We start from the raw sequence: 27,849 nt of genomic DNA, 5'->3' as shown, positions 1-27,849 counted from the left end.
AAACCATATTTTGCATGCTGTTAATATTGCCCAAACATTGTAACGCACAAGTCACTTTAAGAAACAGAAGAACCTAGCTTCAAAAACAGCCACACAATGCTACAGGAGAGTCACTATAAACGCAGGATGCCTAGATTGCAAGAGACCGACACTATGCAGTGAATAACTTAGGGCTTTAGATGTCTTATATCGTGCACAGATTGGCCCTGGCTTTAGGAGTCCAACATTGCGTGATCGGTGCCTCTTGTGTTCCAAGCTGTACAGAAAATTACAAGATCCTCTTATATTTCACAAAGTTTAATTGCAAGGAAATCCTGATCTCACCCTGTGCAAATACCTGGTGCCTTAATATGACCAGGTGTTATTGAGGCCTACCCTATGCAATTTATGACCAGGACTCAATATGTGCGACATTATGCTGTGAACCATACTTTAGATGCTGTACACTATGCATAGAACGTCAAGGATTTCAGGTGTCCGCTTCTATGGAGGCAGCAGTGAGCAGGGCTTTCTGGTCCCGTATTTTGCAATGGCCAAGACCTCATGTGCCTCACACAATGCCAAGCATGCCTTTGGCTGTTGGTGTCCCTCGCTATGCACAGAATGGCGACGGCCTGCGTTGGGACCCCAACTGTATCGAATGACTCCAGCTGCAGGCCTATGTCATTATGCTGACAATGACCCAGGCTGCAAGGTTCCCTCATATTCAGAGTGGCCCTGGCATCTTGTGTTTCATGAAAGCATGCAATGACTTAAGTAAAGGTGTCTCATGCAATGCAAGAACTGAGTACCTCTTTGAATGCCACCCACACTCTCAAAATGACTCATGTGTTACATTTTTCGAAACCCAGCACGGAGAGCCACAGGTGCTGCCCTTACCTCTTTTGATTTGCGATGCCAGTCTTTGCTGCTCCCTGTTGCCTTCTCCTTCTTCTCCTCATTGGCTCCTTGCTGAGGGGTATAGGTGGCAGTTCTCCAATCTCTGGGTGAGTTGGAAATGCTGGCAATTTTGGATTCAGTGGCACTGTTTTCCTCAGTCAGGGACCTGGATGACCTTTGTGTGAACATACTCTTTTTCAGAGCCTTCACCCGGAGGCTCTCAGTGTTGCTTCCACTTGCATCAGAGCAGCACCACTCGGGGTTGTTGTCTAGCTTTCCACAATGGGGTGTGCCATGGCCCTGTGGTACCCCTGGAGAAGCACTCCCACGAGACTGTGCCTCGCTACTCGAGGACTGCTCCTCTGCCTTAGCCTTCTCCTTCTCTGGCTGCTGGATTTTATCATCCAGTTTGTTTAGTTTGGCTAGGACCTGGGAAACTTCTTCCTTAACCCCTGACAAGGATTCCAGCTTTTTCTCTATCTCCCCTATCCGGAGCACCAGTTTGCAAACACTGCTCTTCAGTTCTCCGTCTGCACAGCTCTCTCTCCGGCCTCCCTTTCCTGGTTTGGAAGCCCGAGCAGCACTTCGCTCAGGCGAGCTCTCGCAGTCAGTTTTGTGGATCTGGGACAGGGAACCACAACTGTTGTAGCAAGAAGACTGCAGGATACTGACTGACTCACAGATACTCATGTCATCAAGAAACCTAAAGATATCACTGATGTCATCGCTGACTATTTCTGAGTCCGCTTCTGAGAGCTTGCGGGCATGAAAGTCCCCATATCTGCAAGAGGCCGAACTGCACAGCTCTCTTCCTCTCTTGGCCTCCCCCTGCTCAGTCTGGGTCCCAATACTTGCTGTCTTATCAAAGCTTGCTTGTTGTGATGAAGAGTGGCTCAGGCTTTTCTCCTTAAACTTTCTCAGCCCCTCATGTTTGTCTGCCTCCAGAGGAGAAGGTCCATCTGTACACTTGTGGCCATTCGGATTCACAGCATAGCTGCTCTGTGAGGTCATTACCTGGTCTTTTGCATTCATGTATGGCACAGGGTGATGTCGCTCTGGTGCTGCAGAAAAGTTTGATACCTGGACATTGGTACTTGGGTATGGAAGATTGTCCTCTGACTGTTTCCTGGTGAAGAAGGACCTTTCAAAATCAGGCACCTCTTCCGTATTTAGGCTCCAGCTCTTTATTGGCCAGGCTGCCTGCTTTGTTGGTCTCCCTGAGAATCTCTTATGTTCCTGTGGTCCGATTATTGTGGTCGGTCCAAAGTATGTAGAGGCTTGGAGGTCATCAAGGCTTTCATGCTTCACTCTCCGCTTGTCCTGCAGTGGTGAGTATTCCATGTTGACATACTGATTACTGTAGGGTATCTCGAAGCTATGGTTGAAGAAGATGGGTTTGGTGGTCTCCTTTCTGGCCAGCGGCTCACCACTCAGGCTTTGTTTGCTGGGTGGTATGACATTGGGTGGGATGGTGATGAGGTTATGGAAGTCCTCCTTGAAAATGTTCCTTTTTTGCACACAGGAGTTTGGTAGAATGAAAGGCTCATCCCTGGAGATGAAGGTCTCCTTCAAATCCTCATGCAGGGGCAGAGAGTCTTGTTCGGAGATGGTATCGTTCTCAGGGTTCATTGGAAAGTATGTACTCTGCATCTCACAAGGTTCAGAAGTGGCCATGGAGTAGGATGCCAGGGCCTGCAGTCTGTCCAGCGAGGCTGCCCGACCTTTAAGCTCTTTATTCACACCTAGAAGGAAATTGGGCTCTTCAGAAGCTAAGAACTGGTGGCAGTCCTTGCAGTCTGTTTTCCTGCACTTGGAGGCTCGTCTCATCGAGTAGCCCCTATTGAAGTCACGGTCACAGTTTGAGGAACATTCCACCACACTACAGGCATCAGTGTCAGATCTGCATGATTCAAAGGATTCCTTCTTCCTGAGTTTGGGATGCCGGGGAACAGGCAGCTTCTCCTTAGCTATTCCCCCATTCATCTGGATCAGGTTAAAGATGGTCACGATGTCTGCTGCCACCATGAGCTTCTTCGACTGCTGGTTCTCTACCATGCATCTCATTTTATCTTTGAATAAGGTAGCCGGGAAGCTGGGGTCCAGGCAAGCTGTGTAGAAGAGGACACTGCGCAGCTTTGTCAGCTGAGCGAGGTCAAAGCGGGCACACAGGGACTTGCACAGATCTTGGTAGGAGACTGTGTTCTGTTTCATATCCAGCTCCTCGAGGATCTTCACCAGCAGTAACGAGGAGTCCTGATTTATCTCCATGGCTGATTGATGTCGATGATCTTTCAGACCAGAATGAATTCACCAAGTCTGCAGGAAACAGCAAACAACATAATCACTAACCAGTCATTGGCTGTAAGACATATTATAACAATGTGTGATATGATTATCCATGCAATAGCAGTAAGGTTTAAAACTAGGTCATGTGACACCAATGGGTGGGGAATATGGTCCGCAATGTCATAAGAGCTGGGTGTGATATCGATAGTGCTTTCCAATATCCCAGTGCGATACAGTTGCCCATAAAATAACATAAAGTGTGCCACTGTGAGCACTATCTGTCTATGTTATAATCGGCTAATGCCAATGTCTGAAGAATGCTATCTCCACTGTGAAACTGCCCTTTCACACTAATGTTTGATCACTAAAACATTCATACAGTTAAATACACGTGGCTTCTGTGACCATCACATTCCAGTGCCACAAGGGCCATTAAAATCTTTGCGTTACAAAAACCAGAGCTCCATATGCCTGAATCAAGGGAAGGGAGTGTGGCTATGTTGGGTCATCCATCATTTCGGGCTAGTATTGTTGTTCCATCTTAGATCCTCAGGGAGCTGTTGTGCACCATTTAACTCTCTAGTTACACATCTCAGCAATGTTCAAACTTAACCCTCGGCCAATATCATTCAACTGAGTAGCCCAATTTACAAACATACAGAAATGACGAGCCATCGGTTGGTGTCGGAGCTACTTGTCTGGTGTAACTTGCTGTGGAACAGAGATCTTCAGGTCAAGTGGTTGGTAAACAGAAACCAGTAATGTATCACATTGTATTGTAATCGCATTTATGCAGCACTTAGTACCCCTGACGAGCCATTTAAGCAATTCGCTGCTTCTGAACTAAAGGTTAGGGGGGCAATCCAGTGGTTATTGTTGGGTATTGAGGTTAGTCTTCTGCTGTAAGAGAAACCCATGCATTTACTTACGTTTATTTGTAGAGGATTAAATTAATAGAAGTGAGGTGAGATCATAAGCGGGGGTGGGGGAGTTATGGGAGATGAGATAGAGATCAGGTATTGTTAGGTTGCAGGTATTACTTTCAAAGAAGGAGAGGTGTTTTTTAAAAACATGTTTGAAATATAATGAAGGCAATTTGCAGAAATATATTAATATAGATTAAGGCAAACATGCATAGACTCTGTTTAGAGAGAGGAGGCATGCAGAGGATGGAAAGTAGTGAGAGGATCATTCCACAGAAAGGGAGAGAGGGCAATCAGGTTAAAGCAGTGGTGTTGTAAACCCCCTGATTTAGCAACTTAGATGGGGAAGGTGTGGACTCTATAAAAAACGAATTCGTTATTTATGAGCCTGTTCTGTCTAGAGCTGTGAAGACAAAAGTTTTTAAAGGGAAAAAAAATCAGGGAAGCCCATAACATAGGTTAGGGATGCAAAACCAATTACAGCAATGGAGGCTCAGAAAGAGAAACAAAGAGAAAGCAGGAAAGAGGTGTGAAAGAAAGGACATATGGAAAGAAGGAAAAAACTGTCAGGCCGAAGGGTCCAAAAGGGTGAAAGGATGAGTGCAAGGGTGAAAGGATTGATGGAGGTTAGGGTTAAAGAACATTTGACCATGTATGAGTGTGCGGAAGGAGGGATGGCTGGGAGAGGATGTAGCGTAATGGGCAGAGCTGCAGACTTTTGGGGACCCAGGTCCGAGTCTCAGCGTTGGCTCATCATCCTGTAATTCTGGGCAAATCATGTAGCCTTCCCATGCTTAAAAAACCAAAACAAGAATGTGTCCATGTGTAATGTAACTGGTGCTCATGTAAAGTGCTTGAATCGAGTTTGCGCTATACAAAACTGAAAGGAAAAAAAAGATGAATGTCTGGATAATTGAGTGGATGGATAACAACTGGATAGAAAGGTGAATGGATGGGTGGGTTCATAAAAGAGGATGAAATGATGGATGAATTAAAAGTAAATGATGAATGCGTAAAAAGATGTATGAGTGATTGAAAGCATGAATGGAAGGGTGGATGGACGACTGTAATACAAGGGTAGATGGATAGAATGGTATAGGAAGGATGGATGGAATGGTGACAATATGTATAGACGGATAACAGGTTTAAAGGATATGTAGAGGGATGGAAGGAGGAATGAAAAGACGTCTTCTACAGTGGATAGTGCTTCCTCGCTTTGCTAACCCAATGACTTTCGAGGTATGGATCGCCATTGGGATTATTATAATTTTCTGGCTACTCCCTTGGGTTTAAGTGAAGGTGAGTTTTTCATGCAGGGTTTTTGGGAATACTGAGAAGGCTTTTTGAAATAGCATAAAATCTGAGGATGCAAAACTGTAGAAAGAAAGAACATTATTTGTATATGCTATCCATATTAGGTACTTTGCTAGGTACTAGAATCAAGCATAAAGTCTTTTCACTGCAACGCTACTACAATCACAAGCGCTTTAGCAAGGACAGCTAATCAGCTCTGTGGTTGGAAGAATTAAGTAAAGGCTGGACGCATATCAATGGAAATATTGAGAGCTTGATATTCTCTGAGTCACAAACTCCTGATTGTAGCAACACGAGAGAATAAACAGGGTAAATAATGCAAACACAGAAAAGAAGATTCTGCGAATGCTGCAGTGAATGTCTTTTCATCTTCACCCTTCAAGTTTCACTCATAGTATTAATCAGAAGAACAAAGTAGAGTCCTTTGGATGCCCCTATATGGTTGAATTAGGAAGTCAATAACTTGTGAGCAGAACCGCACTGAAAATGCTTTTGCGAAAACTTAGGGGCAGATTTACAAGCCCCTTGCGACAACTTTACACAGCCGTTGTGTCACTTCCATGATGCAGCGGCATCGTAAACAATGCGCCACGTTGAGACAGATTCACAACGTGACACATCTAGGGAGATGCGGCACGTTGTAAAGCCCTGCTCTAAATTATACCTGCGTCATGTACAATGGGGCAGATTTACAAGAACTGGCGTATCCCTGCATACTAGCTGGGATTTACCCGTTAAATTGCGACCCGTAAAAAACCCTTGTGCCGCCATGGATGCGCCGCATCAATGCGGCGCACCATGGCGCAAGGATAGACAGATGTGTGACGCATCTATTCAGCATAAAGGCAGCGCATTGCTGGAGTCGTGTCGCAAGTACGACGCAACTCCAGCAATGGTTAGGAATGCCTATTCCTAACATGTTGCGACACTCCTTGCACCTGCTTCAAGCAGGCACAAGGTTTTGACACAGTGGCGTCGTAAAAGTGACTCTGTGAAATCTTGTAGATTTCACTGCATCACTTTTATGAGGCTTTCCTGCTTGGGAACGCACACCCTGCATACATTATACCTGATGCAGGTATAATTTGGCACAGGGCTTTACAACGTGATGCATCTCCCTAGATGCGTCACGTTGTAAATGTGTCGCAACGTGGCGAATTCTTTACGACGCCGCTGCATCACAGAAGTGACGCAACGGCGGCGTAAAGTTGTCTCAAGGGGCTTGTAAATCTGCCCCAATGTATGCAGGGTGCAGTGACGTAACAAAAGTTGAGGGGGCCCCCCTGCAAAGTACACGGAGGGGGCCCCCTCCCCGGGCCACCACCTACCACTTTTGCAGAGGAGGTCCCCTGGAGCTTGAGGGCCCACCCTGCACCGAGGGGGCTGCAGGGGCTTATCTTACGCCACTGTGAAGATGCCAGACATGCCTCTTATTTCAGTTATGGACCTATCTCATTAGAAAAACAACAGACCTACAACTTCGGGCCATAAGACATCCACTTTAACACCAGGTAAAAAACAGAACAAATTCATTTTGCATTGACATAGCAACAATAATTAGCCCATAGTAAGATTATTCTATTTTGGCCACAGCCCAAAAATAGAAAAACTTTCTCATATGCCCCGGCAGTGAGGTCTGTGGGACTAGCAGGTTTCTGTGCCCGGGGAGGTCTGTGGGGACTGGCAGGTTTCTCTGCCTGGGGAGGTCTTTCGGACTGGCATGTTTCTGTGCCCAGAGAGGTCTGTGAGACTGGCATGTTTCTGTGCCCGGGGAGGTTTGTGGGACTGGCAGGTATCTGTGCCCAGAGAGGGCTGTGGGACTGGCAGGTTTCTGTGCCCGGAGAGGTCTGTGGGACTGGCAGGTGTCTCTGCCTGGGGAGGTCTGTGGGTCTAGCAGGTTTCTCTGCCTGGGGAGGTCTGTGGGGCTGGCAGGTTTCTCTGCCTGGGGAGGTCTGTGGGACTGGCAGGTTTCTGTGCTTGGGGAGGTCTGTGGGGCTGGCAGGTTTCTGTGCCTGGGGAGGTCTGTGGGGCTGGCAGGTTTCTGTGCTTGGGGAGGTCTGTGGGACTGGCAGGATTCTGTGCCTGGGGAGGTCTGTGTGGCTGGCAGGTTTCTCTGCCTGTGGAGGTCTGTGGGACTGGCAGGTTTCTCTGCCTGGGGAGGTCTGTGGGGCTGGCAAGATTCTGTGCTTGGGGAGGTCTGTGGGGCTGGCAGGTTTCTCTGCCTGGAGTGGTCTGTGGAGATGGCAGATTCTGTGCCTGTGGAGGTCTGTGGGACTGGCAGGTGTCTGTGCTCAGGGAGGTCTCTGGGGCTGGCAGGTTTCTGTGCCCGGGGAGGTCTGTGGGACTGGCAGGTTTCTATACCCTGGGAGGTCTGTGGGGCTAACAGGTCTCTGTGCCTGGGGAGGTCTGTGGGACTGGCTGGTTTTTGTGCCTGGGGAGGTCTATGGCACTGGCAGGTTTCTCTGCCTGGGGAGGTCTTTCAGACTGGCATGTTTCTGTGCCCAGAGAGGTCTGTGAGACTGGCATGTTTCTGTGCCCGGGGAGGTTTGTGGGACTGGCAGGTATCTGTGCCCAGAGAGGTCTGTGGGACTAGCAGGTTTCTGTGCCCGGAGAGATCTGTGGGACTGGCAGGTGTCTCTGCCTGGGGAGGTCTGTGGGTCTAGCAGGTTTCTCTGCCTGGGGAGGTCTGTGGGGCTGGCTGGTTTCTCTGCCTGGGGAGGTCTGTGGGACTGGCAGGTTTCTGTGCTTGGGGAGCTCTGTGGGGCTGGCAGGTTTCTGTGCCCGGGGAGGTCTGTGGGGCTGGCAGGTTTCTCTGCTTGGGGAGGTCTGTGGGACTGGCAGGATTCTGTGCCTGGGAAGGTCTGTGTGGCTGGCAGGTTTCTCTGCCTGTGGAGGCCTGTGGGACTGGCAGGTTTCTCTGCCTGGGGAGGTCTGTGGGGCAGGCAAGATTCTATGCTTGGGGAGGTCTGTGGGGCTGGCAGGTTTCTCTACCTGGAGTGGTCTGAGAGATGGCAGATTCTGTGCCTGTGGAGGTCTGTGGGTCTAGCAGGTTTCTCTGCCTGGGGAGGTCTGTGGGACTGGCTGGTTTTTGTGCCTGGGGAGGTCTATGGCACTGGCAGGTTTCTCTGCCTGGGGAGGTCTGTGGGACTAGCAGGTTTCTGTGCCTGGGGACGTCTGTGGGGCTGGCAGGTTTCTGTGCCTGGGGAGGTCTGTGGGGCTGGCAGGTTTCTGTGCTTGGGGAGGTCTGTGGGACTGGCAGGATTCTGTGCCTCGGGAGGTCTGTGTGGCTGGCAGGTTTCTCTGCCTGGGGAGGTCTGTGGGACTGGCAGGTTTCTGTGCTTGGGGAGCTCTGTGGGGCTGGCAGGTTTCTGTGCCCGGGGAGGTCTGTGGGGCTGGCAGGTTTCTGTGCTTGGGGAGGTCTGTGGGACTGGCAGGATTCTGTGCCTGGGAAGGTCTGTGTGGCTGGCAGGTTTCTCTGCCTGTGGAGGCCTGTGGGACTGGCAGGTTTCTCTGCCTGGGGAGGTCTGTGGGGCTGGCAAGATTCTGTGCTTGGGGAGGTCTGTGGGGCTGGCAGGTTTCTCTACCTGGAGTGGTCTGTGGAGATGGCAGATTCTGTGCCTGTGGAGGTCTGTGGGTCTAGCAGGTTTCTCTGCCTGGGGAGGTCTGTGGGACTGGCTGGTTTTTGTGCCTGGGGAGGTCTATGGCACTGGCAGGTTTCTCTGCCTGGGGAGGTCTGTGGGACTAGCAGGTTTCTGTGCCTGGGGAGGTCTGTGGGGCTGGCAGGTATCTGTGCCCAGAGAGGTCTGTGGGACTAGCAGGTTTCTGTGCCCGGAGAGATCTGTGGGACTGGCAGGTGTCTCTGCCTGGGGAGGTCTGTGGGTCTAGCAGGTTTCTCTGCCTGGGGAGGTCTGTGGGGCTGGCTGGTTTCTCTGCCTGGGGAGGTCTGTGGGACTGGCAGGTTTCTGTGCTTGGGGAGCTCTGTGGGGCTGGCAGGTTTCTGTGCCCGGGGAGGTCTGTGGGGCTGGCAGGTTTCTGTGCTTGGGGAGGTCTGTGGGACTGGCAGGATTCTGTGCCTGGGAAGGTCTGTGTGGCTGGCAGGTTTCTCTACCTGGAGTGGTCTGTGGAGATGGCAGATTCTGTGCCTGTGGAGGTCTGTGGGTCTAGCAGGTTTCTCTGCCTGGGGAGGTCTGTGGGACTGGCTGGTTTTTGTGCCTGGGGAGGTCTATGGCACTGGCAGGTTTCTCTGCCTGGGGAGGTCTGTGGGACTAGCAGGTTTCTGTGCCTGGGGAGGTCTGTGGGGCTGGCAGGTTTCTGTGCCTGGGGAGGTCTGTGGGGCTGGCAGGTTTCTGTGCTTGGGGAGGTCTGTGGGACTGGCAGGATTCTGTGCCTGGGGAGGTCTGTGTGGCTGGCAGGTTTCTCTGCCTGTGGAGGTCTGTGGGACTGGCAGGTTTCTCTGCCTGGGGAGGTCTGTGGGGCTGGCAAGATTCTGTGCTTGGGGAGGTCTGTGGGGCTGGCAGGTTTCTCTGCCTGGAGTGGTATGTGGAGATGGCAGATTCTGTGCCTGTGGAGGTCTGTGGGACTGGCAGGTGTCTGTGCTCAGGGAGGTCTCTGGGGCTGGCAGGTTTCTGTGCCCCGGGAGATCTGTGGGACTGGCAGGTTTCTATACCCTGGGAGGTCTGTGGGGCTAACAGGTCTCTGTGCCTGGGGAGGTCTGTGGGACTGGCTGGTTTTTGTGCCTGGGGAGGTCTATGGCACTGGCAGGTTTCTCTGCCTGGGGAGGTCTTTCAGACTGGCATGTTTCTGTGCCCAGAGAGGTCTGTGAGACTGGCATGTTTCTGTGCCCGGGGAGGTTTGTGGGACTGGCAGGTATCTGTGCCCAGAGAGGTCTGTGGGACTGGCAGGTTTCTGTGCCCGGAGAGGTCTGTGGGACTGGCAAGTGTCTCTGCCTGGGGAGGTCTGTGGGTCTAGCAGGTTTCTCTGCCTGGGGAGGTCTGTGGGGCTGGCTGGTTTCTCTGCCTGGGGAGGTCTGTGGGACTGGCAGGTTTCTGTGCTTGGGGAGCTCTGTGGGGCTGGCAGGTTTCTGTGCCCGGGGAGGTCTGTGGGGCTGGCAGGTTTCTGTGCTTGGGGAGGTCTGTGGGACTGGCAGGATTCTGTGCCTGGGAAGGTCTGTGTGGCTGGCAGGTTTCTCTACCTGGAGTGGTCTGTGGAGATGGCAGATTCTGTGCCTGTGGAGGTCTGTGGGTCTAGCAGGTTTCTCTGCCTGGGGAGGTCTGTGGGACTGGCTGGTTTTTGTGCCTGGGGAGGTCTATGGCACTGGCAGGTTTCTCTGCCTGGGGAGGTCTGTGGGACTAGCAGGTTTCTGTGCCTGGGGAGGTCTGTGGGGCTGGCAGGTTTCTGTGCCTGGGGAGGTCTGTGGGGCTGGCAGGTTTCTGTGCTTGGGGAGGTCTGTGGGACTGGCAGGATTCTGTGCCTGGGGAGGTCTGTGTGGCTGGCAGGTTTCTCTGCCTGTGGAGGTCTGTGGGACTGGCAGGTTTCTCTGCCTGGGGAGGTCTGTGGGGCTGGCAAGATTCTGTGCTTGGGGAGGTCTGTGGGGCTGGCAGGTTTCTCTGCCTGGAGTGGTATGTGGAGATGGCAGATTCTGTGTCTGTGGAGGTCTGTGGGACTGGCAGGTGTCTGTGCTCAGGGAGGTCTCTGGGGCTGGCAGGTTTCTGTGCCCCGGGAGATCTGTGGGACTGGCAGGTTTCTATACCCTGGGAGGTCTGTGGGGCTAACAGGTCTCTGTGCCTGGGGAGGTCTGTGGGACTGGCTGGTTTTTGTGCCTGGGGAGGTCTATGGCACTGGCAGGTTTCTCTGCCTGGGGAGGTCTTTCAGACTGGCATGTTTCTGTGCCCAGAGAGGTCTGTGAGACTGGCATGTTTCTGTGCCCGGGGAGGTTTGTGGGACTGGCAGGTATCTGTGCCCAGAGAGGTCTGTGGGACTGGCAGGTTTCTGTGCCCGGAGAGGTCTGTGGGACTGGCAAGTGTCTCTGCCTGGGGAGGTCTGTGGGTCTAGCAGGTTTCTCTGCCTGGGGAGGTCTGTGGGGCTGGCTGGTTTCTCTGCCTGGGGAGGTCTGTGGAACTGGCATGTTTCTGTGCTTGGGGAGGTCTGTGGGGCTGGCAGGTTTCTGTGCCCGGGGAGGTCTGTGGGGCTGTCAGGTTTCTGTGCTTGGGGAGGTCTGTGGGACTGGCAGGATTCTGTGCCTGGGAAGGTCTGTGTGGCTGGCAGGTTTCTCTGCCTGTGGAGGTCTGTGGGACTGGCAGGTTTCTCTGCCTGGGGAGGTCTGTGGGGCTGGCAAGATTCTGTGCTTGGGGAGGTCTGTGGGGCTGGCAGGTTTCTCTACCTGGAGTGGTCTGTGGAGATGGCAGATTCTGTGCCTGTGGAGGTCTGTGGGACTGGCAGGGTGTCTGTGCTCGGGGAGGTCTCTGGGGCTGGCAGGTTTCTGTGCCCGGGGAGGTCTGTGGGACTGGCAGGTTTCTATACCCTGGGAGGTCTGTGGGGCTAACAGGTCTCTGTGCCTGGGGAGGTCTGTGGGACTGGCTGGTTTTTGTGCCTGGGGAGGTCTATGGCACTGGCAGGTTTCTCTGCCTGGGGAGGTCTGTGCGACTGGCAGGTTTCTCTGCCTGGGGAGGTCTGTGGGGCTGGCAGGATTCTGTGCTTGGGGAGGTCTGTGGGGCTGGCAGGTTTCTCTGCCTGGAGAGGTCTGTGGGGCTGGCAGGTTTCTGTGCTAGGTGAGGTCTGTGGGGCAGCAGGTTTCTGTGCCAGGGGAGGTCTGTGGGGCTGGTAGGTTTCTATGCTTGGTGAGGTCTGTGGGGCTGGCAGATTCTGTGCCTGTGGAGGTCTGTGGGACTGCCAGGTTTCTGTGCTGGGGGAGGTCTGTGGGGCTGGCAGATTCTGTGCCTGTGGAGGTCTGTGGGGCTGGCAGGTGTCTGTGCTTGGGGATGTCTGTGGGGCTGGCAGGTTTTTCTGCTTGGTGTGGTCTGTGGGGCTGGTAGGTTTCTGTGCCCGGGGAGGTCTGTGGGACTGGCAGGTTTCTGTGACCTGGGAGGTCTGTGGGGCTAACAGGTTTCTGTGCCTGGGGAGGTCAGTGGGACTGGCAGGTTTCTGTGCCCTGGGAGGTCTGTGGGGCTAACAGGTTCTCTGCCTGGAGAGGTCAGTGGAACTGGCAGGATTCTGTGCTTGGGGAGGTCAGTGGGACTGGCTGGTTTCTGTGCCCGGGGAGGTCTGTGGGGACTGTCAGGTTTCTCTGCCTGGGGAGGTCTTTGGGACTGGCAGGTTTCTGTGCCCAGAGAGGTCTGTGAGACTGGCATATTTCTGTGCCCAGGGAGGTTTGTAGGACTGGCAGGTATCTGTGCCCAGAGAGGTCTGTGGGACTGGCAGGTTTCTGTGCCCGGAGTGGTCTGTGGGACTGGCAGGTTTCTCTGCCTGGGGAGATCTGTGGGGCTGGCAGGTTTCTCTGCCTGGGGAGGTCTGTGGGACTGGCAGGTTTCTGTGCTTGGGGAGGTCTGTGGGGCTGGCAGGATTCTGTGCCCGGGGAGGTCTGTGGGGCTGGCAGGTTTCTGTGCCCGGGGAGGTCAATGGAACTGGCAGGTTTCTGTGCTTGGGGAGGTCTGTGGGACTGGCAGGATTCTGTGCCTCGGGAGGTCTGTGTGGCTGGCAGGTTTCTCTGCCTGTGGAGGTCTGTGGGACTGGCAGGTTTCTCTGCCTGGGGAGGTCTGTGGGGCTGGCAAGATTCTGTGCTTGGGGAGGTCTGTGGGACAGGCAGGTTTCTCTGCCTGGAGTGGTCTGTGGAGATGGCAGATTCTGTGCCTGTGGAAGTCTGTGGGACTGGCAGTTTTCTGTGCTCGGGGAGGTCTCTGAGGCTGGCAGGTTTCTGTGCATGGGGAGGTCTGTGGGACTGGCAGGTTTCTGTACCCTGGGAGGTCTGTGGGGCTAACAGGTTTCTGTGCCTGGGGAGGTCTGTGGGACTGGCTGGTTTTTGTGCATGGGGAGGTCTATGGCACTGCCAGGTTTCTCTGCCTGGGGAGGTCTGTGGGACTGGCAGGTTTCTCTGCCTGGGGAGGTCTGTGGGGCTGGCAGGATTCTGTGCTTGGGGAGGTTTGTGGGGCTGGCAGGTTTCTGTGCTAGGTGAGGTCTGTGGGGCTGCAGGTTTCTGTGCCTGGGGAGGTCTGTGGGGCTGGCAGGTTTCTATGCTTGGTGAGGTCTGTGGGGCTGGCAGATTCTGTGCCTGTGGAGGTCTGTGGGACTGCCAGGTTTCTGTGCTGGGGGAGGTCTGTGGGGCTGGCAGATTCTGTGCCCGTGGAGTTCTGTGGGACTGGCAGGTGTCTGTGCTTGGGGATGTCTGTGGGGCTGGCAGGTTTTTCTGCTTAGTGAGGTTTGTGGGGCTGGTAGGTTTCTGTGCCCGGGGAGGTCTGTGGGACTGGCAGGTTTCTGTGCCCTGGGAGGTCTGTGGGGCTAACAGGTTTCTGTGCCTGGGGAGGTCAGTGGGACTGGCAGGTGTCTGTGCCCTGGGAGGTCTGTGGGGCTAACAGGTTTCTCTGCCTGGAGAGGTCAGTGGGACTGGCAGGATTCTGTGCATGGGGAGGTCAGTGGGACGGGCTGGTTTCTGTGCCCGGGGAGGTCTGTTGGACAGGCAGGTTTCTGTGCCCAGAGAGGTCTGTGGGACTGGCAGGTTTCTCTGCCTGAGGAGGTCCGTGGGACTGGCAGGATTCTCTATCTGGGGAGGTCTGTGGGGATGGCAGGTTTCTGTGCCCGGGGAGGTCTGTGGGACTGGCTGGTTTCTGTGCTTGGGGAGGTCTGTAGGGCTGGCAGGTTTCTATGCCCGGGGAGGTCTGTGAGACTGGCAGTTTTCCGTGCCCGGGGAGGTCTGTGGGGCTAGCAAGTTTCTGTGCCTGGGGAGATCTGTGGGACTGGCTGGATTCTGTCTCCGGGGAGGTCTGTGGTGCTGGCAGGTTTCTCTGCCTGGAGTGGTCTGTGGGGATGGCAGATTCTGTGCTCGGGGAGGTTTGTGGGTCTGGCAGGATTCTATGCCTGTAGAGGTATGTGGGACTGCCAGGATTCTCTGCCTGGGGAGGTCTGTGGGACTGGCATGTTTCTCTGCTTGAGTTCTGTGGGACTGGCAGGTTTCTGTGCTTGGGGAGGTCTGTGAAGCTGGCAGTTTTCTGTGTTTGGGGAGGTCTGTGGGGCTGGCAGGTTTCTCTGCCTGGAGTGGTCTGTGGGGATGACAGATTCTGTGCCTGGAGAGGTCTGTGGGACTGGTAGGTCTCTGTGCCTGGGGAGGTCTGTGGGGCTGGCTGGTTGCTCTGCTTGGGGAGGTCTGTGAGTCTGGCAGGTTTCTGTGCCCGGAGAGGTCTGTGGGGCTGGCAGGTTTCTGTTCCCGGAGAGGTCTGTGGGGCTGGCAGGTTTCTGTGGCCGGAGAGGTCTGTGGGGCTGGCAGGTTTCTCTGTCTGGAGAGGTCTGTGGGGCTGGCAGGTGTTTGGGGCAGGATGCTGGGTGATCTTGTCACACCCACAGAGTCAGGAATTTGGAGCCATTTATGGACCAGAAACATTGATCCTTTTACTGCTACTGAGTGGAGTACGACGGCTTCAGGGCGGGAAAGTGCATGGAGCGCCCCACAGTTCAAAGGTCGCAAGTGAGGTAGGTTGTGCTGGTGTTAAAAACAAAGTCCAGAAAGAGAAGAGAGTTACACACGCTAGTGCCTGTTTCCACGAAAGTCACGTGCAACCTCTGGTAGAACATGCTTCGTAACATAGAAAGGCTGTAAATGTTATTTTTTTCCTTTCATATCAATTGGGTAGGATTGGTGGCTGTTTGCGACAGCAGTAAACAGAGGGGAAGTACATGGTATGCAGTGCCATGAGAATTATGCTGCAGGTACTCAATTATGCAGCAGGAAAAGACAAATTATGCGGTCTAATGCCGCACATTTTGCGATACTTATACTTAATTTTTTGTAATTTTTGCACCTTTTAAGACTGTTCTGGCAAATGTTTCACCTCAGTCTCAGTTTAACAACCAAACAACAAAGAGTAACTGAAAGATAGCCTGTCAATTTTAGCGAAGGGCATTCGACTGTGCAGCAATGCATGTTGCTGTATTTTAGTAACTTTTAACTGTTTCAGCTAGAAACCATTTTATCTGCAAGCTGCAATTTATGTAGCACCACTGCCACCACAGCCCCAATCCTCCCCCTCTCTGCCCCACTCACACCCTGATGTCCAGTTCAACTGGACCTACCCCTTCAGAACCGACATCACTTGACAACTAGAAATCAGCGACAAGAAATCGGGTCAGTTTTGGGGGGAAGTGGGTATCACTTTGCCTTGACAAAGTCGGGCGAAACCGGGAAACTTCTCCCAAAGTCACAGAATAAGGTGTAAATTCATAGGTGAAGGGTATATTTTCTTGCGCCCACAAACTTCAATGACGATTTTTGTGTTTTCTGTAAAATCCGCAAATCAATATAAATCGCAGGTGAAACTGATGACACGCACTTTTAATCTTTAATGTGTAACATAACCCCCCCCCATATTTTCCAAACAACCTTCATGTACCAAAGGCGCCTTTCTTTTACTAAATGCCTTCACACTAAACTGGAGACCTTATGCACACAAGTGGTCGTCGCAATTAATTTTGGGTGGGGTGCACTTGTCTGTGGGGGGGGTGGCATAGACTGGGTGAACAGACAGACTCACCTGCGCGAGCCGCAGAAGACAGGGCAAACAAGGCTAGCCAGAGAAATAATTATATTATGGCAGGTAGTCGCTGCCGCACGTTACCTCTCAATTGTCTCCACTCTGGCCTCTGGGATGCCTCCTCGCTTCACCAGTCAGCAATGCGCATGACAATTGGTCACCAGCCCCACCCTAAGGGTGAAGAGTAAGACCGCGCAGACGCGGCGACGGAGACATCTGCACGCTGCGCAGTGTGCACCATTACCATTTTTTAAATGTTACCATTTAATTTATAAAGAAAAGTCTAGAGCAAGCGTAAGTTACATAACCTACCTATATTAATTAATTACCTATCCCAGACAGTCACGGATTTGTGGTGCTTGCTGGCACCGCTGAGAGGGCCTCTGGAGCGCTGGGGCCCCCCCGCAACACGGGAGCTGTGGGGGCCTGTGTTACGCCCCTGGGGCCTGTGTTACGCCCCTGCTTATAAATCCACACTGCACAATTCAACTATAAATAATTTAACCCTACAACATTCCATACCACATAATTACAATCCAAAAAAAACACATATTTCCACTTCAATCCATACCACATAATTCCACATCACAGAATCACATTCCACACAACTTAATACCACTCCCAACCACATAATTACACTCCACACAACATATTTACACTCAACTCTAAAACACATAATTACCCTCCACAAAATACAACTCTGCAACATGTTGCATAATTCCACTGCGCATAATTATACACCACACCATGCCACATAATTCCACACGTCACACAATTCCACAATTCATCCCCACACAATTTATCACACAGCATAATAACACTCCACATAATACCACTCAGCTCCACATAATTAACCTCCACATAATTATGCTCTACTCCATACTGCATACATACACTCCACATAAATCCAGTCTATGCCACGTAGCAACACTCCACATAGCTACAATTCACACCATGCCTCATAATACCACTCAACATAATTTCACTCAACACCGCAACTTCCACGTCACACAATTCAACTCTACACATTTCCATTCCACACCACATAATTCACAACAAACTACATAATTCAGACTACCACAAATGCACAACACACCACATACATCCAATCTACACCACAAATTCCACATCATGCTATAATATTTAACAGCACACCACATAAGGAAACTCCACTACATACCACTCCACAACACAAAATACCATTCCAGATAATCCCACTCCAAGACACACAATCCCACTTCACTCAATACCACATAATTGCACTGCACACCATGCCACATTATTTCACTACACAGATCCAATCCACGCAACACAATTCCACAACCAACAATTCCGATCCAAACCATATATGTCCACTTGACACCACACACATTCCCTCCCTCCAAGCAGAAAACGCATAGGTAAAATACATTGTCCATTACATCAATAATAGCTCTAACTCTCACCTTCTTATGTGTCCCAGCAGATCCTGTTTCTGGAGCTGCAAACTTGCTGGCTGAAGTCAGCTCTGTGCTGCCTCAGAGGAGCAGTACCCTGTGGTGAATGCTGTCTCTGGGGCCCCCACCCCCATCCATTCCCCTGTCAGCTCTCCTCTGTGCTGCCTCCTGCCTGCTGTCTCTGGGGCCCCCACCCCCATCCTTGTCCTCTCCCTTCTCAGAGGCAGTGCCCTGTGGGGAATGCTGTGCTGCCTCCTGCTCTCTCTGGGGCCCCCACCCCCATCCTTGTTCCGGGACTGGCTGGTGCCTCTGACTGAAGAGAAACAATGTAACTTGTAACATTGTTTCTCTTCAGTCCTGGGTCAGCACAGGAGCTCCATGCAGGCTGCTTTAGTTAGAGAGAGAGGCTTGATTTAGAGCAAGCCTCTCTCTCACAGCTCTCTACCAACGAGCTGAGGAGTGGGGGCCCCCCGCACCGCGGGGTCTGCGGGGGTGTTTGTTACGCCCCTGGCAGGGTGGACGTTCCCACGCAGGAAAGTCTTGTTTGTTTACCACCCAGGAGAGAAAGGAGGTAACTCAATGCCCATTGAGGCGGAAACAACTTGTGAAAATATTATTTTCAAAAAATATTCCCCTTATCAACAGGGCACTCTATGTCCGCATAGGTATAAGGCAGCGCAGAAACTTTTGATGCGCTACCCCCGGATTTATTAAAACACTCAATAAATGAGGCAGTATAATTTCTACCAACACCTTCGACTGAAGCATTCCCTTGAAGAGTTACAAATATGTGATAGCGCTGAGAGAGCTTTTGATAGTACCAAAATGTTAATTGTTCCAATTAAACACTGTAATGCGGACACCACACCTCGCGCCCCACTTCTCAAAAACACCAGTGAGATTTTGTTTCAAGTCCCTTCATGGACTGCCCAGGGACTTTGTGTGAAAGCGATGAATCGAAGGAAGAGACAATGTAGTCGAAAAATGGCCATTACTTTGTAAGGAAGACAGCAATAGGTGGATGTCTTTAAACATAGCAACAACAAAAAAAACCTTACCAAATGATATTTCAAAACTGAAGTTATAAGTATGTTGAACAATGTGGTACAATCAATAAAACATTTAAGCGTTCCCTCATGTGTTAACTGCCCAAAACTTTAGCAGGGTGAACACTTAGGTACTATGCAATGTGTGTTCTGTAGCCTATATGATATTCATTCCTAATCAGTCTCTCCTGTAGTGTCAGTGATCTATTTTTGCTCATCTGCTGCAGGTGGGTCAGTAAGCGTAGTGATCGTTTCCCCCTACCGTGATATACCCTCTGTGGTCTTTCCATCTCGCATTACCTCTTCCGGGCGTCGTCCCTCTGCAAACGCCCATTCAGTCGTATCTTTTATCCACAGAGACTTAGGGGCATATCAACAACAACCGGAGATAATTATCGCTAAGCGCACTTAGCGCTAGGATAATTATCGCCGGATAGCGAGGATTTTTATCGCTGAGATAGCGTGCTATTAGCAACGCTTATCTCAAAAGCGATAAAACTCCTAGAGCTAACTGCCTAACGTGAGATTATCGCTGGAAACCCAGCGATAATCTCACATTAGCTTGATGATAGGGACTCACAAACTTAGCCATGATATCCACCTTCCATAGGATATCAGGGCTAAGTCAGTCCTGAAGCAGGCGTAAGGAAAGTAGCGATGACAGGGGTTATCGCTACTTTTCTTAACGCTATGCTTCATAGCATGGGGTTTGATGATAGGAGAAATGTCGCTTAGCGACATTTCTCCTGTCATGTCAGGTCAGGAATGCCCACTTTGCATCTCATTAGAGATGCAAAGCTGGGCGTTCGGAATCCCCACGCTAAAGCAAGGTTTCACGCGTTAGCGTGACCTTGCTAATTAGGCGATAAAATTATCGCCGCTTTTCGGCCGAAAACGGCAGCTAAGGCGGCAATAATTTATTATCGCCTCCTTGTAAATATGCCCCTTAGTGAGTGAACGGAGAGAACTCCAATGTATTGCTATTCTCTGTTTGACAACCTCCTCCTATGTTAACTTGCTCTTCTGCTTGATTGTAGTTGATGAGCCACCACATAATAGCTGGCAGAGAGATTATATACGTTCTTGGTCCCAAAAGTCGTAATTAGGGCCTATATAAAAGAACATACAGGACACCCTTCTTAGAGCCTTTTGCTACATTGTATAATGTAATTACCAGAGACTTCCCTCCTTTTTCTCGAGGAGTATCCAAGAATGAAATGGCCAGAAAGAATAGCAATCGTCACACGGCTAGTTTGAAAGAAATGTAGTGGTGGCCTCATTTTAGGAATCTGGGACCTTTCCATCTTTGTTGTTGGTTCATTTTAGGAATCTGGGACTTTTCCATCATTGCCCACTATTGCCTTTACTAGAATAGTGGTCAGGAAGTGTTTACTTTTCTTACAGAATTCTCTGGGGAGGTCATCTTTTATTGCAGCTTTTCCACAGGGAATTTGCCAAATAATCTTTATTAAACAGGGTGTAAGTTAATTTGGTTCAATAGTGTAATCATTTTGAAACAGTGCTGCAAAATATTTGCAAACAATTTTTCCACTTTCCTCTTGCTAGTACACTTTCCTCTGCGTTTTGGTTATACACATACCTCTCTCCTTATCATAGGACCCAACTTTTGGCTAAAGATACTCATATAGATAACCTTCAATTCATGTATGCCTCGTTAGCACCCCAGCTGCCCACTTCAGCTTTAATTTCTGTCTTGAGCAACTAGAAGGTGTTTATGTAAGAAAACAGCTGTTGTCTCTCTTTATTCTGTGTGTCTCTCCCTTGGCGGATTTAAACGTCTTGAAATTCGGTGGCCAATCCCTTATTCCTTTGATAGCATTTTAGAACCTAATGTGACAGTGTAGCTAGGAAAGGTAGCCATGACCCCCTAAATGACCTAGGATACACAGAATTATTGTTTATTTCAAAACTTACTTTCCTTTCTAATTCCAGAAAGTCCATAAAATAATTCTGTTCTAAAATAGCCCGATGCAATGCCCACCTTCAACCAGGTGTGTGGTTGTCTTCCATTATTTTATTTGACACAACAGGATTGTGGTAGCAAATCATCAGACGCATCGCACAGCAGAAGCCATCAGTTACCAGAAGCAAGGTCACAATCGGGTCTGTCCTTGAATAATGTTCATGTGGATTGTCATAAAAGCAATTGCTTCTTTCTTCATATAATAATCCTTCTTCCACTCATCAATTCGACAGCATTCCTTACCAGAGGCAACTTTTGAGAATGAATATCATCTAAGACAGTATTCAATATGGCATTACATTTTCGCATACACTTAGGAGACTGCCCGACTCGGATAGCTCCAAGGTTAAATCATACAAAATTAATGACTCATTTATATGTTATTCATGAATTAAGCAGATCCCAACAGAGAAATGATATTTCTCTTATTTCACAATGACCAAGCGTCCTCTTGCATCTACAACAGACCCTCCAGAGCAGGGCGGCGATGGCCATATTACTCTCATTGATAGCCTCACCCAATGAGACATAATCAAGGCCTCAGAGTTCCATCCTTTGAAACAAAGCACTGTATTTTTGTGCAGTACGGGTCTCCTGGACACAGGTTTAGTAGAGTGGATTTCTTCTTTGACTAATTTTCTCTTGCCTGTCCTGCTCACACCGTTAAACACTTCAGAGAACAGCATGCTGTTCACCAGGCTTTGAGGATTGGAAACCATCGCCATAGCTGCATATGCGGTACATTATCTTGACGTTTGGTGTGATGAAAAGCTATGGCATTACCATCAAATCACTGTGGTGGTCAAGAATATGAACTTCTATCTCATGGTACTGTGTAGATTGCGTCTACGGCTCCAAACTGCACATTACATTGAATCGACCAGCTCTTTGGTGTTATCAAGTGTCCATTATCGTAGTATTGTCTGAGTGGCAAGTAAGAGCTGACAAAGTTACAGAAATTGCAGAATATAGCCTCCTAACTCTGCCTCAACTATTTTTTACATCTGTTTATTGTTTTCAATTTCATACACCTCCATTGACAAAGCATATTTGTACATCTGTCATTGTATATTTAAACACATCGTAATAACAGTCTCACTCATGTGTACAGGAATCATTCGTTTCATGAAATGCGGTATATTGCACCCTTAGCTGCGAACTTGAGATCCAGCAAGAAAAACTTACAACACATGGCAGATTCAAATGCAAGAAGTACACATGGAGATGGGTGCAGGTACTTGGAAAACATCTGTCAAACTTGCTGCACTCAGACCTCAGGAACTTTCCAAGCTTGATATTTTTCAAATAAAAACTAAAAACTTTCCCTTTCAAGAATGTTTTCTCAAATTACCCCAAAAAACTGGTACAGCCAACTCTCCTCCTTTGAAATGAACAAGGCCCCATTTGAGTTGAATCATAGATCTGATGAAGAACTACCCTGAAGAACAACCAAGAGATTACTTACCTCTTATAGACATCTTACTAACATTCCTGGATAGGAATTTGTGTAGTCTTCATCTACATCATTGGCTGCAACAGCACTCTAAACTTAGGTGGCCCCTGTCACCAGGGTGATTTAGAAAGCAATTAAATAAATAAATATGTATTTGGTTGAATGTAATAAAGTCGACTTTTAAAATGTCAACTACATTTAAGTTGAGTTGAGATTGTTGAGTTATTATTGTTGTGTCCTTCATTATTATCTATGACAATTTAATAAATGTTGAATTTTAAAAGTTGATTTTAACGTATGCATTCCCTTATTTACCAGACTATACCCTAATAATCCCTTAACCTTTCCCATCCTATAACATTTGAAACTCCGAACTACACCTTAATGCTACTCTACCCAGAACCCTAAATTCCCTTACAACTCTTAACAATACCAACCCTGAACCCTACCATCCCTTTACTTTCCCTTGATGCAACCCTTCCCAGAACCTTAAAACCCCCTTATTGCTCCTTTTTGCAACCTTCCCTAACCCTTACAAAACCCCTCCTACTCGAATATCCCATCTGCCGAAATATAAATACCATAGGATATAATGGGATTCATATTTCAGCGGATGGGATATCCGTCACCGTTGTGATGGAGTAACCCATCCACCAGAATCTAAATCAGGCACTAAATCACTTTGTTGGAAGTCGAAAAAAATCTCCAGTGGGAGCAGCTGCTAGCTGTAGATGATGAACAGGATTTGCTGCTGCAGAGAAGAACGTAGCAGGAGCTACCGCAAAGTCAGGCTGACTGGTGATGTACCTTGGGGGGGGATTGGCGAGCAGAAAGGTACCGTTCTCCTCTCAGTTCTCAAAGCACTTTTTGACAGGAAAGTCCCACATTTTGGATTTTGGCTGGTTGGGCACCCTGGGCACCACTTTCAACGGCCCAGGACCAGGAGGCACCACTTGGAGGGACAGGACTCACTTCAGGCTGGTTCAAGGTACACTTTAAAAGTTGTTGGAGCTTTTTGTGTTCCTGTAGCTCTGAACAGGAGGCCGGCAAACTAGCCCTTGGAGTCACTCTGGTGGTCCTGGGTTTGTGTAGAAAATCCTGTCTCAAGCAACAGGGCAGTCCTCTGAGTTCACACGGTGGGCTTCAGGTAGCAGGGCAATCCTTGTGAGTACACAGCAGTCCACATGCAGCAGGGCAGTCCTCTGAGAGACCTCTGTAGGTCCAGAAGTGAACTGAAGAGTGAGTCTGAGGGTTCTATTTTATACCTGGTGCCAGCTTTAAAGTGGAAGAAACGCATAGACTTTTCCCTCCACAGATAGTTCTGGAATTTCCTTCCTCCCTGCCCTGCGCCTAAGATGTCAGAGGTGACAAAAGACTAGTGTGAATTCATTTGTGCATGTGCTGGGTCAGCTCCTTTGAAATGTGAGTAGGGCTGTACGCAGCTCTGCCACTACCATCCTGTCAGGATGGACCATTCTGCCAACAACTAGTCCCCCTTTGTGTTACCATCTGGGAGGAATACACAAAGGTAAACTGACAACTATAGTTAGTCATGTAACCCAGGATACATGCTGCAGGCCCCAAATGATCTGGACGAGAAAATGCTATCTTTCTAATAGTAGTATTTTCAGGATTGTGACTTAAAATCTGACTTTACCACAAAAGAGGATTTTAAATGACAATTCTTTAAACACCAAGCATGACATCTCCACCTGTTCCCAAACAAAGTTATCACTTATTAAACGTAATAATGTAACCCAATGTTATCCTATGGGAGAGGTAGGCCTCAGAGTGGTGAAAAGCGAATTTGAGACTTTTTCACTGATAAGACATGCAATGCGCCCCACCCTTTGCGCTGTTTAGGGCGTGCACTAAGGGTGACCTATAGGCAGTAAAAAGAGAGTTTTAGGCTTGGCAAAGGTTTATTTTGCCAAGTCAAGTTGGCAGTTTAAAATTACACAGACACTGCAATGGCAGGCCTGAAATGTTATAAGGGGCTTTGTAAGTGGTGGCACAATAAGTGCTGCAGGCCCACTAGTAGCATTTAATTTACAGGCTTTGGATACATGTACTGCTTTCTGGATACATGTTGTACCATTTTACCGGGGATCATAAGTAAATTAAATAAGCCAATTGGAAGTAAGGCAAATTTACCATGTTTTAGGGAGAGAGCAAAATGATTTTTGCACGTGTTAGCAGGGGTAAAGTGCACAGAGTCCTAAAAGCCAACACGAAACGGGTTAAGGAAACAGGAGGGGTGAAGGCAAAATGTTTGGGAGTGACCCTGCAGAGAAGGCCAAGTCCAACAGCTACTCTTCCTTGCACCTTCAAACCCCTTACTTCCCCTTATTGCTAGCTTAAGAATACCCTTCCCTGGCCCCTCAATACCCATTCCAACCCTTTTGTGTTACCCATCCCTGAATTCTAAAAAGCCTGTATTGCCTCTTAATGCTACCATTCCCTAAAGCCTAAAACACCCCTACTATCCTTCCTTGAACCTACACTCCCCTTACTTCTCCTTAAAGCTACCCTTGTCTGAACCCTACCAACCCCTTTCTACCGTTTACCGCCACCCTTCCCCGAGTCCTATAAAAACCCCTTACTAGTCGCCCACCTCTTCACCACCTCACTGTAAATGTTCCTCTCAACTTTGGTAGGAAGATGCCCCCTTACCCCAGTTCCCAAGACACTTACCGATAAGGTATCACAATTTTACATTTTTCTTTGTGTATCTACATCTGTTTTTCATTCTATTTGTTCAGTAGACGACAATGTTGACACAACTTTTTCTATCTACTTTTTTTTCCCCTATAATATTTTTACTGCAAGCAAATATTCAGGATAAGGATTCAGAGCTTCAACTTTACCATGAACTTGTGTTTTATTTCTTTTGCCACACACTTTCCTGCGGCTTAGTACAGTCATATGCTGCAGCTTTCCAGGGCAGCAATTCAGACATTAACAACCCAACTCTGCCACCAATCATTTTCTTCATTCATCAGGCTTTTTTCTCACCTCTACACAAGAAGTGTGTATGGCAGCAGGAGGTTTTGCTGTCCCATATGGCTTTTGGTTTGACAAGCTGCAGGAACGACCTTGGCACAAGCATCCTGTATTATATAATTCACCTTTGTCTCCAAGCAACGCTACACCGCGGATTTGCAGTTGTCATGCAAAATGACATGTAAGTCTTCAACCTGCATTGGCTGATTAGGTTTAGAATGTGCATATATATATGATTATCAGCTGAAAATTCCACAAACGTGCTTGCTTAATCAGAGCTTGTCTCTAAGGTGCAGCGTGAGCACCGCAGTGAGGATAGTAGGAGCTGCAGGCCGGATAAAAGAGAGTCATGCTGCCTGCTGCTGCCTGTAGGCCAGGTCATTCCCCGAACCCACCACTCGCGACAACACCTTCAGCGCACGGCTCTGCACCGAACCAGCTGTGGGTGATCAACCTTCTCTGCACATGGAATGGCTATTGACCAACCCACACATAGCATGGCACCCAGCCTGCCGCTGGCCATCAAACCCTGCAGGACACAGCCTTCAGCCATGCACAGCAGGGGGTTGACCATAGATGAAAATTCCACCTATGGCTACACCGTACACCCTACCTGCTCTGGGTTGATAATCACGCTTATGATTTTTTTTTTGAGTTCTTTGAACCTTTTTCTATATGTTTTCTGTTTTTGTAACTTAACGATTTTTTGTTGCTACCTGGAACAGTTTTTTTTGCTGGAAACTCCTTTTCGTAAAGCAAATGATTTTTGTTCAAGCCATTCTTATTGAAAATGGAAACATTGTTCTTTTAAGGAAGCAAAAAGTTTGTGTTTTTTCTTACATAGCGCTTGAGATTGCTGTTCTGTTTGTGGTTCCTCTGAACAAATTACTGTTTTCCATGATGTGCAGTATGGTGGAAATCCTTTGTGACCTGGGTCTGACTCTTCCTCATTGTATTCAGCAGTCTCGGATGCCACAGGGTGTTCTTCTTGTGCTTCTTGATTCTTTTTCTCCACTAGAGATTGGTAAAATCCATTGGGATGCATCACTCACAGACGTTTCATTATCCCAGTCGCCCCAAATGAATGCGTGCCAGAATGGCCCATTGGTCCCTTGTGCATTAGATGGTTGCAGCCTGTGCAATAACGTTGCAGCATTCTCTTTTTCTCTCCTGTAAGATGAGTAAACAGGGTCCATGTCAATGACTCCTTGGGTGTGTGCTCAACTGACATTGAAGTTGTAGGCACTTCTTTACCTTCTCCTCTTCTTCATGGCTTGGAGACATATGTAGTTGTTGGGAACATTCTGCCTCCTGACTATGTAGGTTTTGGTCCCATGACATTCTTACACTACTACCTTCTTACTTATGTATTTCTGTCTTGAAAGTTAGAAACAAAATGGTGTCTGTATATGGTTGGAGTCCTTGTTACTAAAGGATTGGAACGCTCATTTCAATGTGTAACCAATCAGATGTCTCCATTCATGTTTTTTGCTACTTGCGATTTGCGGAGGATTCACTGTTCCCACCAACATTAGGACCGAGTTTTGCGGTGCCGAAAACAAGTACCACAAACCCCAGGGATTGTTTAAAACTTAGAGTTTGATTAAGAAAAAGGGATTCTGGTATGTAGTGTAAAGTAGGCCTAATGTAAGAAGATCAAAAATCACGTGACCAAAAAGCTTTGCAGTTCCAGTCTGCCATTTTTCTGTATCGAGGAGCAAAGAATCTTGTGGGAGTTAAAATGGAAGATATCACTCTTGGGAGCCCCTCCCGTTTTTCAAACTCTTCTTGATGGATCTGCGTGAAACTTATCATGAACAACCCAAGCCGGTATACTTTTTGGAAAGTTTCGTGCAAATTCAGGAACAGCGCCACCGTTATTAAGTAATCAAAAAAATGCCTTTAAATGCATATAAAAGATATGCTAATAGACACCGAGAAACTCCCATTTAAGTGGTGCCGTGCCACCCACAGATACAGAAAAACTAAAAGCTGTGCCCCTTAAGACTTTCCAGCAGTCCTGCATTTGCAATTTCTGCACTAAAACGTATTACATGACCCAAATAAAACTACGTTGGCCCTTTTAAGAAAAAGAATGTTCGCTTAGAACAAGCTTTGATTGCACGAAACACAAGATAAAAACAACTTTTGTACATGATCTATAAATGCAGCAGTTGAAGTAAATGTCATAATTGCCATGTTTTACATATTCAGAACTGCCAATGAAACAGATATAGATGTCTGAAAACTTAGTACAAATCAAGAGACTTGTTATGCAGAGTATTGGTTTCTATTTTTCAAAGCATGTAATGCTAATACATGTAAATGTAAATGTTTGTTTTGCAAGCCGTAGCGCCCCTCCTCCCTGTCTCACAGCACTGTAGGGCCTGCAGGGAGGCTCAGCTGCTCTCCTCTCATAGCTTGGAGTGCCTGTGGTGAAATGGAAGATCCTGTACCCCAGACGAGGTTTCTGACTCTGGATTTCTAGCTGCACTGCATATACCAGCAAGCAGTGATTAATCGGAGCCGGTGATTGCAGGTGGAGCTCGTCTGCACAACTTTTTTGGGGACTGGTACTTATTTTTCCTCAACAGATTCTGTCACTTTTTGTGACATTCCATGGCGCAGGAGACTGCTCCATATTTTTTTGGCTTGATGCTGCCTCATAAATATCGTTCCCTTTAATGCAGTTTTCTGCGTTAATGGGGCGTGCAATGGGTGTTGCTGTGTTGCTGGGGGCGTTCCCAGCAACATCGATGGCTTTTTGACATTGCCCCAGATTTACGAGAAAT

The 27,849-nt window shown here is 48.8% G+C and overlaps 1 protein-coding gene across 1 annotated transcript in view; it reads right to left on the bottom strand.

Annotated features, from left to right (window-relative positions):
• Window positions 1-27,849, bottom strand: part of MINAR1 (membrane integral NOTCH2 associated receptor 1) — a 256,782-nt gene that overhangs the window by 161,593 nt on the left and 67,340 nt on the right. The window contains exon 2 of the mRNA XM_085644700.1: window positions 880-3,195. Coding sequence (XP_085500826.1) covers window positions 880-3,147 — 2,268 coding nt within the window. The 5' untranslated portion in view covers window positions 3,148-3,195. The remainder of the gene's footprint in view (window positions 1-879; window positions 3,196-27,849) is intronic.

The sequence above is a fragment of the Triturus cristatus genome, chromosome 3_1 (assembly GCF_964204655.1).
Source record: "Triturus cristatus chromosome 3_1, aTriCri1.1, whole genome shotgun sequence".
Taxonomy (NCBI): Eukaryota; Metazoa; Chordata; class Amphibia; order Caudata; family Salamandridae; genus Triturus; species Triturus cristatus.
Note: the sequence above shows the minus strand (reverse complement) of the source record. Positions and strands in the feature narration are given on the sequence as shown.